This window comes from Miniopterus natalensis, chromosome 13 (assembly GCF_054644295.1).
Source record: "Miniopterus natalensis isolate mMinNat1 chromosome 13, mMinNat1.hap1, whole genome shotgun sequence".
Taxonomy (NCBI): domain Eukaryota; kingdom Metazoa; phylum Chordata; class Mammalia; order Chiroptera; family Miniopteridae; genus Miniopterus; species Miniopterus natalensis.
In genome coordinates this window covers 34,059,010-34,077,477 of record NC_142093.1, presented here as the reverse complement: position 1 = coordinate 34,077,477, position 18,468 = coordinate 34,059,010, and the positions used below count along the sequence as shown (strand labels likewise).

Below are 18,468 nucleotides of genomic sequence, written 5' to 3'. Positions count from 1 at the left end.
GTCAAATTGTTTAGAAATCAGTAAGGCAACTTCAACAACTTAAAGGATTTCAGAAGGTGCAGTCTGAGCTTGGATTTTTCCTCTGTTGAATGATGAGGTTTATAGGTTGTCATCATTACCAGAGCTTAGTTTATGTTGTTGATCCAATGACCTAGAAATTGTATCACTTTAAAAATAATTCTTGCCCGGCCGGCGTGGCTCAGCAGTTGAGCATCGACCTATGATCCAGGAGATTGCAGTTGGATTCCCGGTCAGGGCACATGTCTGGGTTGCGGGCTCGATCCCCAGAAGGGGGCCTGCAGGAGGCAGCCCATCAGTGACTCTCTCTCATCATTGATGTTTCTATCTCTCTCTCTCTCTCCCTCTCCCTTCCTCTCTCTGAAATTAATAAAGATATATTAAAAAATTTTTTTTTAAATAATTCTTTCCACTTATAAATTCAGAACAGTTTATAAATCAAGACTTACCTGTACATATGTTCTGAGCAAAAATTGTCTTTTGAAGTTGGTTTTGCAGACTATACCTATTCTGCTTTAAAATGTAGTAAAAGTGTGAGGTGTAATTTAGGGTTCAGCTTTACTAGATATCAAATATATTTCTTATTGTTTTTTAGCCTCCTAAAATGATTTCATTATGAGACAGTATTTAATAATTTCCTGCTTTGATTTCTTAAACCATTTAACAAACGATTCTTAGGGAATGATAGTGTCAGAATTAAGACACTATTAAATTTATACCACTGTGGTGAAACTTTAAAATTTCTTAAATTATTGTGCTTTAAGTCACATTCATACTTGCAGATTATATCATAGTTAGTTTAAAACAGTATTATCATTAAAAGAGATGTAACTTCACATATATTGATTTTTAGATTAAATTATTTGAATTATATATGTACATGTATATAATATAGTCAGCTGTACCCTGATTTCTTTCTATAGCAATTTCATGATTCCAGGTACAATGTTAAAATGATAAGAAAAGATAGTTTCCTTTTTAAATTCTTGTGATAAGTTACTTGAAAGCCTATGTAAAAATATAAATTATTTTCTAAGCCTATCACAGATAAATTTCTACCTTATGAAATACATTTTATCACAACTTCCTCAGTTAGAGAATGGGTAGCGTCATTACCTGATCCTTTCATCAAATTGTGTGAAAATCAATTTGATTTCCTCATAAAATAATAATTGATAAATGTGGTTTTAAAGTTATAACTATTAGTAATTGTATATTATTTATACAAAACTGACCACATGGTCTTTATTGACTGCCACCATTGTTGGAGGCACTTAAGAAGTATAAGGTGTGAGCTGAGTCCCCAGCATATCTAGTCATGGAAAACAGACACATGAAATCACTAGGACATTGATGACTGCTAAGCTGTGTGACACTGAGTAAAAAGATAGTAAGAGTGTAGCATATAGATTAGCCTGGCAGTGGGATGTAGGATAAAACATGAAAACCAGAGGTTATTTGTATAAGGAACAAATAAATATTTTCTGGAAACACTAAGCCAGCTAGAGTTTTTGGACTTGAAGATGATAAGCACAATACAGAGAAGAAGTGAGGTGATTAGGCTGAACATAAAGGGATTAAGTGAGAGTCTGTATCTGGAATAGTGAGATCTTCCCAACTCCTTTCCCCTCTAGCAGCTAGGCTTATGTCTCTATGTAACTTGTTTGGAGGACACTACTTGGAAAAAGCAGATTATTCCCTCCAGAGCAAAGCCTATAGATACTGAGATATTTGGTAGTTCCCTTTGAAAAGGTAGATGTGCCAATCAGTTTCCTTAAAATGAAACCCAAGTTAACAGGCGTGCTGATGTACACCAAGCTGCCAGTCAATTTTTCAGAGAATCATTTTTAAATATAACCCGAGAACCAGACATTATACTTTCGAGTAAATTCTCCATCTGTAAAGCTGAGATGTAAAAGTCTGAGGCTAAAATAAACAGAAAAGAAAAAGAATTAGGGACAATAAACAGAATTTAAATTCAGGGAATTAAAATTGATCCCCTCAGAGAAATAAGCATAGCTGTTGCATCATTGAAACAAGAAGGAATGCTATTTTTTTTTTTAAAGTAATCAGGGAAAAGGAAAGGAGCTCTTGGGACTTGTGAATGTGACAGCATAAACAGAAAAATTAATAGAAGAACTGAAAGATTAAGTTGAACTGCCCCTGTAATGCAGAACAGAATGACAAAAAGATGTAGTAGTGAGCAATAGGCGACAGAAGATAAGAAATTTAGAGTTTCAGGCCAGGAGATCTAATATCTAATAATAGAAAACAGAGGGAAGGGAAAAAATTTCCCAGAACTGGAGGATACTTGTTTCCAATTTGAAAGGACCCAAGGATTAAAAAAGTACTAATATCAAGGTATATTTTGTGAATTTTAGAAAACCAAAGATAGAATATCTAAAAGCTTTCAGAGAAAAAAAGCAAAACAAGATGCATGCAAAGGAATCAGATTTACATGAGACTTCTCAGCAGCAACACAAGGAGTTAGAAGACCATGGAGTGATGCCTTCAAAATTCTGAAGGGAAGTGATTTTTAGCCTAAAATTCTATATGTAGATTTTTAATGTCATTCAAGCAAGGGCATTTTCAGACCTGTTTGCTCTCAAAAAAATTTACCTGCCATGCACTTTTCTCAGGAAGTTATTGGAAGATGTACTGCCCTAAAGCGACAGAGTAAGCCACGAAACGAGATTCTTAGGATCCAAGAAACACAGAGGATCTTACACAGGAAAGAAGTGAAGAGAAATATTAGAATGATAACTGTGTCTTAGGTCTAGAGTGCAACTAGTCCAAATTAGGGCAGGGGACAGAAGGTTCTACAAGGGAGGTTGGAGGGAGGGAAGAAAAGGAACCCATGGATCATATGTCTGATCTGATATAGGAGAATTAATGATAATAATTACTATTAATTATTAATCACTATTATCAATAATAATTATTAATAAGAGATAATAAAATATAAGAATTAAATCTTGATTCATGATATTAGGAAGTCAATAAGTAATACCTAAATCAAGAGATAGCATATATGGAAGACATTGCTAGTTGCTTGCCCAATATCCATTTTTCTTTGTGAACAGTCTGTGTTCAGAATGGCAATATGACCAATTTAAAGTACTTGGCTTTCCTGCTTCCTTTGAAGCTGGAGGTGGCCAAAGTAAGCAGAAATCACTGGTAGGACTTACAAGAAAGCTTATTAAAGGGGCCATACTGTCCTGGGATGTTCCTTCTGCTCTTTGCCTTCGTCAAGTCTGGATCTGAGATATACCTGAGATGTTCATGGGCTTGCTTTTGACTCAAGGCCTATGTAGATGTAATGCCTACAATATGCCAAATAGTATTCTTAGTTCTCAGGATACCAGTGAATAAATGAGACAAAAACAACCAATATCCTTGTTCTCCTATAGCTTATGTTCTAATAGGGAAGACAAGAAAAGATTGATAAGTAAAATTTAGAATATGTAAGAAAGCAAAACCTGTTAGAGAAGAAGAATGCAAGAAAGAGGAAGTATTTGGGGGATGGTGAGGCAGGATTGGCCTGATACTTAGTGACCAGGAAAGGCCTCACTGAAATACATGGTTAAGACATGAAGGAGCAAGCCATGGAGGATATCTGCAGAAGAGGGTTCTAGGTAGACAGCAGGTGCAGAGGCCCAGAGATGAGAGTATACTTGGCATGTTTGAAGAACAGCAAAGAGTCAATATGATGAGTAGAATGAGCAAGGAGAAGAGTATAGGAATTTAGACTGGAGGAAATGAGACACTAGTTATATAGGTCTTTTAGACCTCTGAAAGGACTTCCCTTTAATTCAGTGTGGTGGGAAACCTTGAAGAATTTTGAGCAGAGGAGGAATTTGATATGATTTACTTTTTAGTTGGATCAATCCAGCTATTGTGATAGAAACAGACTGAAGGAAGCAAAGAGCAAATCAGGGAGATCAGTTAAAATGCTGTTTCCATAGTTTAGGTGAGTCATATGGTGGCTTTGACTTATGGGAGTGGTTAAGTGGTGAGAAGTGCCCAAATTCTGAGTATATTTTAAGTTTTGAGCCATCAGAATTTGCTGATGGATTAAATGTGGGGTAGAGAAGAAATTTCTGAGCAACTGGAGTTGCCATTCACTGAGAAGGGGAAGATTGAAAAGAGACAGTTTTAAGGAAACTTCAGGAGCTCAGTTTTGGACATCAGTGTTTGAAATGCCCATTAGATATTCAAGTGGAGAAGTCAAATAGACAGTTGATTATAGGAATCTGTAATTCAGAGAAAGATCTGGGCTACAGAGATAACTTTGGAAGGAAATCCCCCAGATGATGTTAAAGCTGAGAGATAGCTGAAGATCACCTAGGGAGTGTCTACAGAGATCTAGAGGAAGCTGAAGGGCTGGCTGGTCCCTGGAGTCCTCCAGCATTTGGGTATTGGAAAGATGGAGAAAGGAGACTAAGCAGGAGTAGCCAAAGAGGTAGACCACACTGAAGGCAGTGTGGTGTCTGGGAAATTAAGTTTCAAGAAGAAAGTGAAGTATAGCTGGTAGGTAAGATACTAGTCACAAGATGCCTGAGATTGACCATGGGATGGAGTAACATATAGGTCATGGGTGACCTGGATAACAGCAGTTTCAGTAGATGGTGTGGGCAGAAGCCTGATTGAAATGCATTTAAGAGATGATGGGAGGAGAGGAATTAGGGTTTACAACATAAGAAAGTGTTATGTTATAAAGGAGAATGGAGAAATCGGGCAGGAGAGGTTTTTATTATTTAGATGAGAGAAATAACATCTGTTTCTGTTGATATGCCAATGGGAGTGATCCAGTAGGGGAAAAATTGATCCAGGAAAGGGGATAATTAATTAGTGGAGTAATGTTGACCAAAAACCACTTAATAAAGGGAGAGGGCATGTGTCCAGGCACCTGGTACCTGGTGATAGCATGGAGATGTCTTATCAGCCATGGACTGCCAAACTCCAGATTTCTTGTTCTCTTAGGAAAAACAAATTCCCATTCAGTTAAGTAATAATTTTTTTTTAGGTTTCTGTTACATGCACCTAAATACAGTTCTAAGTGGCATAACATATTTAGACATGTGGTGGCAGAATCAGAAGAAACTACTCAGAGTTGAAAATGGTTACATTTGAGAGTGGTATGAGAGATTGTGGTGGGATGAGGCAATACACAGCTGTTTTAATTTCAAGGATTCTTTGACATTCTAATAATTTATATATGTATTTATTTAGTTGAAATATTTTTAAAACATGCCTAGAGTGCTTCTGAGAGTCAGATGTCAAGATGGTACTAGGAATGCAAGGGACTTATAGGGGAGAAGGGAGCAGGAGAGGGTGGGGATAGCTGTTTGATCGTGATGCTGCTCTGAACCTTTGAAAGGAGAAGGAAGAAAGGATTGGACGTAAAGAGCCCCAAGCTGCAGTATGGTGCTGAGAAAGTTTGAGCCAGGCCAAATGGGGAGTCCCTGAGCCAGATTTGCCTTTTAGAGGAGTCTCCTATTGGACTAGTACCCCATAACATTCAATCATTTACTGGTAGCCACCTGGGGAAAGTGTGGCCTTTGCCAGTCAACTATGTTCCCAGTTTCCATTCCTCCTGAAGGAGCTCTGAATGGTAAATATCCATGCCCATTGCACCCACAAAAATTTATATTAAAAGTAAGAGTGTGTGTGTGTGTGTGTGTGTGTGTGTGTGTACACACATTACACTATCCCTGAGTAATCTTCATGTTCGGCTAGGAGGTTTAATATCATGCCCTGATAATTCTTTCTTAGGCAAAAAATTCATTCCTTTCCAGGAAAAATAGAGTTTACATTGTATCTTGACTAACTCAATCCAAAGTTTGATGACCTATGATAATTCATTCATGCATTAATTATTTACTCTTAAAAATACAGCAAGAATTGAACCCAGCTTTGGAACATGGTTGTGACACAAAATTTTAATCTTCTTTATAATAACGTGTCTTTGTATCATCAATCAACATTTCCTTACTGCTCTTTTCATAAGTAGTTATTTCTTCTCTTTTATTAATTGTTTTTATTTTAAAATATTTCTTTAAGGAAACTCATAATTCCCTGCCTTCGCCCTTGGCATTCGTGCCTACTAATGTTTTGGAAACTTCAAGGTATTTTGCCCCAAAGTAGGCCAGTATAGAACTATGAATTTCCCTCATATATTCAGTTATGTGTGAAGCTAAATGAGTTCAAATCTGAATAACCTACTTCCTTTCACGTTGATTTTAATATGTATTTTACAGAGTAGAAACAGACACATGGCAAACATTTATCTGTTTTTTAAAGAGAAAGTAAAGTTACTTCCATAGCTAGCTAATGAGAAGACTTTAAAAAATTTTTTTAGAATTGATTTTAGAGAGAGGAAGGGAGACAGAGAGAGAGAAACATTGATGTGAAAGAGAAACATTGATCAGTTGCCTGACACACGTACCCCAACCAGGGATCGAATCTGCAACCTGGATATGTGTGCACTGACCAGGAATCGAACCTGAAACCTTTTGGTGTGCGGGCCGAAACTCCAACCAGCTGAGTCATACCAGCCAGGGCTTTTAATGAGAAGACTTTTAATGTGTAATATTTAAATACTTATACAGAATTTTTCTCAAAAACTTAAAACATTTCATTTCTATTAGAGGCACAAATTGGAGTGAGCCAGTTAGAAATGTATGTATAAACTAAAAGCCTCTAAGTTTGGGTGTGAGAACTCAAACTTTACATTAATGATATTTGAGAATATTATGTTATACATCTATATGCCAATGTAGCTGATAGAGAAAACAAATCAAGTAGTTTTGCTATATTGTAATTTATACCCTAAAGTTAAAAAAAATAAAATTACTAGGCTAGGGCATATACTACTTAAGTGACTACAAAATGGAAAGCAGTTATAACTATGCTTCTCATAAAATAGTGTTGTATATAAAGTATTCACAGTGGCTCTTCCCAGTGAAGTACCTATCATTTGGTAGTCTCCTTGGACTAAGTAGAATCCTAGGTTGAATTGTGAGATCCCAGTTACACTGCATGCCAAGCATACAAATCTCCCCTGTATCTGTGTCCATCATCCTGCCGTGGAAGAGGAATGGTCCCTATTCCTATCTAAGGTCAAAGTTTCCACCTAAACCTACAGTTCTCAAACTGTACACTGAGGCACCCTGGGAACTGCAGTGAATTCACCAGAGTCCTGCAGGATATTTTAAAGTTTTGGAAAACACAAGACTTCTCTTGGTTACTATACAGACAAGTAGCTCCAAGTTAGTGCAGTTTCACACTGGATTACACTGCATTCCTTCAAAAGGTGTCATATCTTTCCGAAGCTGAATTTTTAGGGCTTGTTGTGGTAAAAAGCAAGTGCCACACAATTAACTTAGAACAGGGACAAGGGTGAGGTTGTCCAATCAGATTCCAAGGTTTGAGAAGTTGTGTAGTGCCCACCCTTCATTAGTGAATGCAACTTATTAGTATGTAATTGTGGTTATTTAGAAATTAAATAAAAAAAATTTTCTTTCAATCTCATGTTTTCAAATGGCTAAGTTGTTGGGATCTCAGTCCACCAGTTACCACTTCTTTGGGGAAGCCTTCCCTGACAAACTTAATCTGTTACGTGCTATTAGAGCACCATGTACTTTTTGTTTTTGTTTTTGTTTGTTGTTGTTGTTGTTAATCCTCACTGGAGAATATTTTTCCATTGATTTTGAGAGAAAATGGAAGGGAGGGGGAGAGGGAGAGGGAGAGAGAGAGAAAAACATTGATGTGAGAGAGACACATCGATTGGTTGCCACCCACATGTGCCCGGCCGGGGCCGGGAATTGAACCTGCAACCAAGGTACGTGCCCTTGACTGGGAATCAAACCAGAAACCCTTTGCTGAGCAGGCCGACGCTCTAACCACTGAGCAACACAGGCCAGGGCTACAACACCATGTACATTTTGGCACTCAGGGAAGTTCCTGTTTTACAGTATTTGTGTGATTAATTGCTATATACCTCATTGATTTGACTGAAAGTTCCAGGAGAGCAGGGACTGTGCCTGGTTCTGTGAAAGACAATGTTATAAAGTATTTGGGAGAAGTTATAAAGCTCACTGCTCAATATTTTGTAGTAGATTTTTGTTTTTAAAGATTTTTGTGTTTTTATATTTCTAAATAAACAAAAAGCAGCAACAATTTAACAATACTTATCCTAAGAAATCCCTGCTGTTCCTAAGCCCATGATGATACTCTCTGTTGAACTAGGAGGGTATCCACTGAATATTACGGGTGACTGTGTGTGTGTGTGTGTGTGAATTAACTCGGGAAGTGCTTTTGTTATTCTTCAAGAGGGGACTGTTTCCAAGCTTGTGTTTTTGGGACATCATCAAAGATTAGTATTCACGGACTGTGCTTTTGGAAATGCTATATTAGTATGTACTGTAGGGAAGGAGAAGTGCAAGGTGTCAAGGGCAGCTTTTGAGTATGATCCTATAAAAGAGAATGGAAAAGGAGGTAAATTAAAAATGGTAGATCTGAGAAAACTTGAAGAGAGAGAATCAGAATTTACTGGTGAATCTGAAGTCTTTGGGTACAGGTGAGCAGTTAAAAATACTAACCTCAAACCAGGGGCACTGAAAAAAGATTTAGCGGCGATCTTTATTCCTACTTTCAATGCTTAAAAATAATGAAGCTTATTCCTGATCACTGAAAAATGGCATACACCTCAAACAGATATGTAGTAAAAAGTAAAAGTGTTCCCTACCCCAGGTTTATTCCCCCTCTGTGGTAACCACAGTCAGCAGTTTGTTTTATGTCTTCATGCATTTACAGGCACTGATCAGTGTATCCGTATGTATACACATATGTTTTTTAAATAAATGGAATTGCTCTATACATACTGTTCTGTAACTTGCTTCACATAATAGTGTATAACACACTGTCAGTGATCTGCATCTACCTTATTTCTAGCAGGTGCATAGTAATCTGTAGTTCAGATGCACACTTTACAATTGTTAGGAATAATCTTTTTAGTAAAGAAAGAAATTGGATATGGGTGAACAATCTAATGAGGCAATATATTTTTTTAAAAAGTGTCTTAAAATTTTTTTAATAAGTGAAATTGCAGAGGAGAGGGATCCAGTTCAGATTCCTACTTCATGCTTTGGATAAGGACCCTCTGTTGTAGTTCATTTTCAGTGTGATTCCAATTCTGACTTCTTAGAGACACATTATGTGGTATAAAAGTATCTCTTTAAAACATAAAATAATATATTTATGGCCAGATATTTTAAGAAATGCTTCTTTATTTTTGAAAAGTTTTATAGGAAAATACCAAATAATTCATAAAAAGTAAAAAAAGTCATCCATAATCCCAATTTTTAAGAAAAGCCTATCAAGTAAGTAGTTAAAGTTCATGCTTCTAGCTCCCCAATTTCATCTCTTTGAGGTACCTGCTATCAACAGTTTGGACATGTACACATACCACACCTGCTTTTCCCCTAATAAAATGGGCTGATGCCATTCATGTAGGTGTGCAACTTTTAAAAATTTCCTCCCCACTTCACCAGTGTATTTTCAGCAGAAAATTTCTGATTAATTAAACTTATCTATCTTTTATGTTATCTTCATTTGTTTTCTTGTACTAACAACATTCACAGTAACTAAACTCTGAAGCAATTGATTTATTAACTGTCATTGTAGTTTATTAATTCACAGCATGAGATATATTTGGCATCACAGACCTTGCTCATTTGCTTGGGGCAATCCCGCCTGATAGATGAATTACTCAAGAGACTAAGTTAAAGATAAGAAGGCTGATTGGTGAGCCTGGAATTGGAAGGAAAGCAAGGAGGTGTTCTTACAGGATATTTGTATCAAGCTACCATAGCTGTCTTGCCCTGGGGCTCTTTCTGTCTTGACAACTGGAATTAGTCATCAGAGCCATAGTCCTGAACTTGGTTAGAGACATATGGAACAGGCTTCCTCCAGGATCCTGTTCTGAATTGTGCACTGCCCACCACTCCACTTACGGTATCTGACCAAATTCTCCTTTATTACCCTTTCTATATGTGAGAAAAGTGTTGATTAGAATTTGAGGCCTCCCCAAATCTACTTGATGGAGATATAGAAAACACCTTTGCCTCTATGGCAACTTATTTATAAGCACTCTCTTAGGTGAGCCTCTGTGGAAGTGGCTAACATACAGAGTTTGTGACAAATCAGTGTCTCCAGACATTGCCAGATTTCCCTGGGTCGCCAAAATCGCCTTGAATTCAGAACCATTGGTTTAGAGGGAGATTAGTTTAGAGTATAGTAGGAGCTAAAGAGAGGAAAACCAGATGAGATATTGCATGGAAGTCAACTTAGAAGTGAGAGTTAAGGATATTAATTCCTCAGCAGCAGGGAGAAAGAACATGGGATTTTTCCTGTCTTAGTCTACTTTTCCACAAATTATGAGAACTTTGGTTAGTTGCTTTACCCTCCTGGTTGTGAATTAGTATGAGGATTAACCTTGTTATTACTATTATTGTAACTTGTGTACTTATTATAGAGTCGTACTGGCATTTTACATTCATTGTAGAAAGTGTATATAAATGTCCTCTGTAAATTATAAAATTTTGTACAAAAGTAATGTGTTGCCTGGCATGTCTTCTTGTTCACTTCATGCCACTGCTTTTATCCATCTAGATCTTTAAAACTACTGCCAAATATATGGTTTACCTTTGTGAATTTGACCATGATTATAAATATTTTCTAATAACAATCACTTTTATGTAATTATCAATATATGATAATTGCATCAATATTAAATGTATATAATTACATAAATCATATGCATATTAAATACAGAATATGTTATATATGCTAGATTTAAAATTACATTAGGGATTAAAATATAACATCGCTCATTTTACAGTGAGAATAAGTGAGAAAATGAGATTTCTTAAACTGAAACCACTTAGCAGGCAAATTTCCAGGCGTGTGTCTATTCCCTATGTTGTATAACGTCACACAGTTCTTTGGAAAACTCCATTGTTAACTTTTCTATCCAGAAAAAACTGTTTATTTTTTGTCCTTTTGTTTCCTGCCTTTAAGTAAATTCCCTATAGTAAGTCAATTAATTTTTTTATCCTTGCCCTAGCTACATTCACTTTTGTCTCTGTACTTTAATGGGTTAGTCAGGCATGGTTTCCCTCTATACTCAATAAATGTTTACTGAATGAAGGAATAAATTACAGAAAACATGTTATCTCTTTTCTAGCAGGTTATCTTTAAAACGATCAGTAACTACTCTTCATTATAGATTTCCCCAGTGTAAAATTGTTTGACTCTCTTTAGTTCTCAGAGTTTGTCCAGAATTTATCCCATAGTTCGGATTGGGGGGGCAGGGTTCAGGGAGGTGTTGGTTACTATCAGGATGCAAATTCCCTAGGCCTCCATGGAGTGTCTTTATAATACTTTAAATATTTGCTTCAGCCCTGTAACTTATTCTGAGTCCTAATTCTTTGCTGCTTCTGTGTATTGTAGTGTTTAGTACCTGTTGTCTCCCACATGTCTCCTAATGATTTTGTGGGGTCAGTCTTGGCTGCCTGTACATGACTTAAGTCTCAAATCATTGATTGGACCTATCATCCATTGTTGATTTTTAGTACTGACCCTGCATAATTTTACTTTTAATTTCCTCCCAGATGTAGTAATAATCACATGGATTTGGGGGTAGTTTTCTTAACCTATGAGAATATTGAATGCAATGGGACTGTTTGTGACCACTATTGTAAAATAGCCCATTCACAAAAACTTAGTGTACCAATTCTGTTTTAATACTTGAGACCAAGTGTGATGTAGTATTTCTCTTTTTTATGGCTTGTAAAAAGTCATCTCTTCTGGGAAAAAGTCATCTATCCTAACCAAAACTTTCACTTCTCTCTGAGATTAGGTCTTTAGTATTCTACGCTTATTCTACCGTGTCTGCCTTATCCCTCCCCCACATATACTTGGCATATATAGGAGGCACTCACATATTTTTGACCTGCTGAATGAATGAAACTCAGATTATTGTGGTTATTTATGTTTGGTTTTGATTAATGATATCATCTGATATAATTTTCTCTTTCTTTTCCCAATTCCATTTTATATCCAATTAAGTACTTAATCTAAGTACTGTAGCCTCCAGGGTTAAGAGAAATCAATTTGAAGAGCCATTTGAAGATCATGGGAATCACTTCCCTGTTTCTTAAAGAAAAAGCACACCTCTGTATAAGCTTATTGAAGAAAATGAGGAGAAAATGATAAATGCAACAGAAACATGGTTAGAGCCATGAAACAATAAGGAAAGGTACTTCCCGTCTGGGAGGGTGTCAGAGAAAAGGACGTTTCCATTCCTATTTTGTGTTAGTAGTGTTCTGCACAAATACCCAACATTAAAATTGGAGCAGTGTTGGGAAATCCCATGGGCCTTGTCATTGATTCATCCCATGGATCTCTTCTCATTCCCTTTGTAGTGGAATAGGACAATATCAAATGCCCTTGTCCTTCTTGTCCTGCCAAATCTTACATAGGCCCCTTCCACTTTGGTGCGTCTAAGAACTAACCTTTTGGGTACACAGGCAGAAATACTTTCCTGTCTGGGCTGGAATATTCCTTTCCTGAGTTTCAGACTATTTTTTCCTATTCCAGTTATCTTCATTACTATATCCAGAAGTATCTTTGGCACCAGTACTTGGAAACTTTATCCTTCCCCATGGGCTGTTTTATAAAAATGCATTAATTAGCTTATTAATTTATTTATACATTATTAAAATCTGGTGTCAAGGATACTTTTAGACCACAAGAGATATGAAATGATAACCATACCTCGATCTCAATGAGTACCCCAAATAGGTGTCAATAAGAAGGATAACCTGATTTTTTAACACCTCTAAAGATTGGAAAGCTCCAGGCTCAGACCTTGAACCTCTTTCTTTCCACTCTTTTTTTCTTTATCCTTTAACAACAGACATTTGTTTTCTTACAGTTCCAAGACCAAGGTGCCATCTGGGTTGGTTTCTGGTGAGGCCCCTCTTCCTGGCTTCTAGACAGCTGTCTTCTTGCTGTGTGATAAATGTCCTTTTCTCTGTGTGTGCACATGGAGAGAGAGCCCTCTGGTGTCTCTCTTTATTTTTTATTTTTATAAAAACAGCAGTTAGAGTGGATTAGGGCCCCAACCTTATGACCTTTCCACTCATTTTTTTAAGGAGAGCTTATCCAGTTTTATAACTTTAAATACTGCGTATAAATTATTGATAACTCCTAAATATATATCTCCAGGCCTCACTTCACCCTGAACTGCAGACTCATTTTTAATTGTCAACTTGATATATCTACTTGTCCATCCATATAACCCTTAAATTTAACATGTTCAGAAACAAACTCTTGATCCCCTCTAATCTAAATTTGCTTCTCCTCAGTTCCCTGTCTCAGTAAACCTAGTCGCTAGCCTAAGTACCTTTGAGTTTTTTTCGTGTGTGCCATATCCAGTCCTTTAGCAAGCCCCGGTTAATCCCCTTTAAAATATATCTCAAATCTTTCAACATACCATTTCCTTTAGCATTGCCACTCATACTCAGACCATCATCTTCTCTCACCTAGACCAGACTCCTAATTGTCCCCTTGCTTCTACTCTTGCCCGATTCCCCTTTAAAACATAATTAGATTATAATTCTCTGCTGCTTAAAGACTGATTTCCTTCTCTATGAATATCCATCTCCTTCGCCCCCCTCCAGCTACGTGAGCCTAGCTTGCTTCAGTCATTCCGGGCACATTCTGACCTCGGGGTCTTTGTATTTGCTGTTGTCTGCCTCAAACTCCTCCAAATAACCACATGGGCAGCCCCTTCACGTCATTTGAGTCTGCACTCAGATATCATCTCTTCAGAGAGGCCATTTTATTTCTTTATTAGTCATCCTTCTTAAAACAGCATCTTCCTAAAATCCCCATCCTTACTGTGCTTTATTTTTCTCTGCAGTTCTTACTGTTATCTGACATTATATTAAAACTATTTCTTTATTGCCTGTCTCCACACTCGAATGCAAGCTCCCTGAGGGGAGTAAGGGCAAGGGTCTTGTCTGTTGTATCCAGTGCTGTATCTTCAACACCTACAATAGGGCCTGGCTAATACAAAGTACTAAGTATGTATTTGTGGAATGAATGAGCTAAATGTAGGAATAAGGGGTGAACCTCCTATGAGACAGATTATGAAGGAATGCCCAAGCTCACTGGCAGGATTCACAGTGCTCAAATCACTGCCACTATCTCCATGCACAGATCAGTTATCTATTGAGGTGTGCACACTTTCCTACTGCTCCTTCGCACTTCCCCTGTGAAACCTTCCAACTTAAGTTCCTTCTTTTACCTACTCTCAGAGGTTGCACTTTCCATCTTCATCCCACAAAAGTGATCTTTTAGAATTAATTTTGTAGTGTATGCTCAAACATAGAAAAAGCAATTTCTATTACGAGAGAGAGGTTCATGAAAATGGTAGAGAGAGCAGAAAATAATAAGAAATTTGAGACTTGAACAAATTAAATTCCAAAGTTTTGAAGAAACTTGGACATATCTTGGAGACAACATCCTTGTGAAATAATAGCAAATGGGAGAGGAAACAAAAGATTATACTGGTTATAACTCACCTGGAGTCTAGTGTCTTATGTCTAATACTGAGTCCCATGTGGGCACAAGGTTTTTAAAAAGACATAAGAATGTGTTCGGAGATGGCAAACAATATAGTGAGATTACATTATGTGAGTAGTGGTTGAATAGTAGTAATAAGAATAGTAATTGCAAACATTTACTATGTGCCGGGCATTATTCCAAATACTGCTTGTAAAAAAAATTTATTTAATCCTATCCTATGAAGCAGGTACTATCCTATCTGTTTTCAAACGAGAAAATGAAATTACAGAGAAGTCGAGTAACTCCCTCAAGGTCACAAAGGTAGTAAGAGGCAAAGCCAGTGCTAATTTCATTCTGATTTTAGAGTCCATGTTTTTAATCACTGTGTTATTTTAATATTTTAAAAAGTGCTATTGAAGAAAAACTGGGGCTACTGTAGGCATTCTAAAAAGGCAGTATTAGTCTTCACCTCAAATGTCACCACCTTTTTCTTAGTCCCCTATTTTACCCAGTATGTACTCTATGATAATAGGACCAGTAATGCATTTATTATACTTATTTATTTGTATCTCTCTCTCTCTCTAATAACCTACATTTAACCTATTTTAAGGAATATATTTGATTCACTTTAGAGCCACTAGATTTAGTTTAGTGGGTGACATATAATCAACATTGTTTTTGTTGAATGAAACAAGTGAACAAATGATTTTTAAATTGATTAGAACTGTCTAATGGTGGAATAGCTTTTCTGTAAGGTAATGAGCTCCTGGTCCCTTGGCAGTATTCAAGCATGGGGTGGTGCTTGAAGGATTCTTGAAGGGATGCTGCAGAAGGAACTTCCATGTCATGTGGAAATGGAAAATTAAACTAGGTTTCCTTCTAACTATGAATTATCTGCTCCTATAATGAGCTCATTATGATTATGTCTCTAAACATTAAGTTAGCATCTACTATGTGCCTAGCGTTGTTCTAGACACTGAAGATAAAAAGATAAAAATGGCCTAGCCAGTATTCATAAGGAGCTAGTAGTCTCTGGCTAATTAAGAAAAGAGATGCTGAAGGGTATAGGTATAAAGTTTAATAAATTAAAATCTGTCTTTTTCTATTTATTTTTGAGATGTTTTGAATAAATTGGGAAGCGAGGAAAAAGCTGTTACAATGGGAAGAACTAGATATGAAAGATGACCCTAAAATTGCCTTCCTGAGAAGTGAGAATTTAGGGAGTGAAGACCACATGCTATGTTCTTATGGGGGAATTCCCCCAAATGGAAATACCGGCGTTTCCCATCAAGGTATATTACAGGGCTGGATGTAATTCAGTGGCAAAAGTAATTTGAAATTCTAGGAACAGATGTGCTTTCTCTGAAACCAACAAACATGATTAAGTCCTACTCCCTTGTATCCCCTTTAGGGGCATTAATATGAAATGGACAGTCCATTAAGTCATGTTGTTCACAAGACTTAAAAGAAAGCTTTCTGGTAAGTAGGACAAGGAGTCTAACAGTTAAGTACAAAGGACCGTTCAGTTTATTTTCTGATTCATGTGCCTGAAATCTGTTAGGTAGTGGGGGAGTAGTGGTTTTTTTTCATATGACCCTGGTCCCTCATGCTGTTCGCCTTGCACACGTGCCCCAATATGTCTTGACACAGAATCATCCTCTAGCTGGGACATGATGCCTAGGTAGGTGGGGAATTCCCATTTTGTTTAAAATCGTAGTTGTCTTTGGGTTTGGCTAGCATGTTCATGATAAGTTTACTGACAATTGGTTTTTTCCCTCTTATGCCATATGCTATTTCATGATTCATCTGCTTTGAGTCTGTTGCCTTGAAGGTGAAACAATTTCTTCCAATGTTGATATTTCATAATCTCATAGATAACAAGCATACGCATATGCATAGTCCTTCAGAAGTTTTAAACATTTGGAGATGAATGAATTATGCTGCCACAAATGGAAAAGAGCAGCATAAAATCATAATGGTGATATTAAATCCACTTTTGTTGGGTGGTTGGGTGAGCACTGATATTGATAAAGCCTGGGTACTTTGTTGCATTTCTTTATCTCTTCCCTGAGAAATTGTTCCTGGTATGTTATTAATGTATGAATTTTAAAATTTAACACTTTACTTTGATTGCCTTGATTTAATGTATTTTAATATTTTATACAGACAGGATCTTTATTTGTAAAAATGGGATTTAAATTCCAAATAAAACATTAACATTCACTAATTATATTGTCATGGTGGCATCTTTTCTATCATGCGTAGCAATGGCCATTCAAACCTCAAGAAATCTTTTAATTTTGATATAAATAGTAATCTTTCAAAATATTTTAATAGAACATACTAATTTCTGAATGCAATGCAAAGCAGTTATTTCTGCATAGTACCTTCTAAGTACTTAGAAGATTAGACTTCTAATAAACGTGGACTAAACTCGGTTTTTGCATATAGCTTTAATCAGTGCACCTATTGTGTTGCATCATTTAACTACCTATATCTGTCATTGATTGTTTTTTTATAAAGAAAAACTTTTATAGTTTCATGGTGTAGATGCACATGTAAATATCTGTATAAATTACACGTTTAGAGAGAGATTTTTAGAAGATTCTAATCCTCAGTATGTCTTCCCTTTCCTCCTTTACCTGGTTTTAGCTCCTTTTTGGTTCAGGTGTGCTGGTGTCCCTAAGCCTTTCTGGGCCGCAGCTGGAGAAAGTGGTGATTGACAGAAGCCTGGTGGGGAAGCTCATCTCAGACACCATCAGTGATGGTAATTATCCCCATGTGCAAATCAATTGCCTACATTAACAGTGGGACAGGAGAAATAGTGTGTCAACAGGTAGACTAATTATTACCACTGGGGACTTGCAAACACAAGTAATTGTGTGTAATAGCATAGTTACAACCCATGGGACCAATACAAGTTTTGACTAATATTTAATTTCAAAGTTTTTGTTGAGTATTAAGTTCATATTCTGAATATTTTTCACTCTTTAAAAAAATGTGAATGTATTTTCAAAATGGGTTTTTGTAGTGTGTTCTTTCAAAATTAGCCCCCTATTGTTGACATTTCAAATATTTTTCATTTTCAAATGAATTTTGAATAAATAACCCAAATGTGTCAACATAGCCCCCAGTAAAAAAAAAATTTTTTTTGCTTTGCCTCTTAGGAAGATTCTTTGTTACCAAAGTGTATGAATATTAACTTGAGAGAGTCTGGACAATATTTCTTTCTTTCTTTTTTAAATTAGAATTGACATATATTATATTAGTTTCAGGTATACAACATAGTAATTGGGAAATATTTCTAAATATCAAAAATCTACGTCAAATATACCAGATAAATCTGGATCCCATTAAGTGATACCACAATAGTATATAATTGCTACAAAGCACATAAGAAAAATATTTTAAGCCAGATATTTGAAAAGTAGGATATTGACATTTATTGAGCCCTAAGAGGCTCTATGCTTTGCCAACCTCCCCATTTTATTTAATTCAAAAACAACCTGTTATAAGGTATAATTATTTTCACTTTGTAGATAAGGAAATTTAAGCTGAGATACTAAGGAACATGTCCACAAATGAGATAGTAAGGAACAGCTCGAAAATGACTAAGCTGAGAACTCAGGTTCTAGCTGCAGAACTCATTTTCTTTACACTCTACTATGCTGACTCCTGAAGTTTTAAGATTATGTTCTTTTATTCACAGTAAAAGGTCTAAGAAACATTGTATTTTCATTAGAGACTGCAAACTGTCGGTATCTTAAACTGAATAATCAAAGGGAAGTGTGGTCTAATGGAAGAGACAGAGGT

The 18,468-nt window shown here is 36.4% G+C and overlaps 1 protein-coding gene across 1 annotated transcript in view; it reads left to right on the top strand.

The window, feature by feature from the left end:
* Positions 1–18,468, top strand: part of WDPCP (WD repeat containing planar cell polarity effector) — a 306,031-nt gene that overhangs the window by 192,123 nt on the left and 95,440 nt on the right. The window contains exon 9 of the mRNA XM_087823593.1: positions 17,308–17,422. Within this exon, the coding sequence (XP_087679719.1) occupies positions 17,308–17,422 (115 nt within the window). The remainder of the gene's footprint in view (positions 1–17,307; positions 17,423–18,468) is intronic.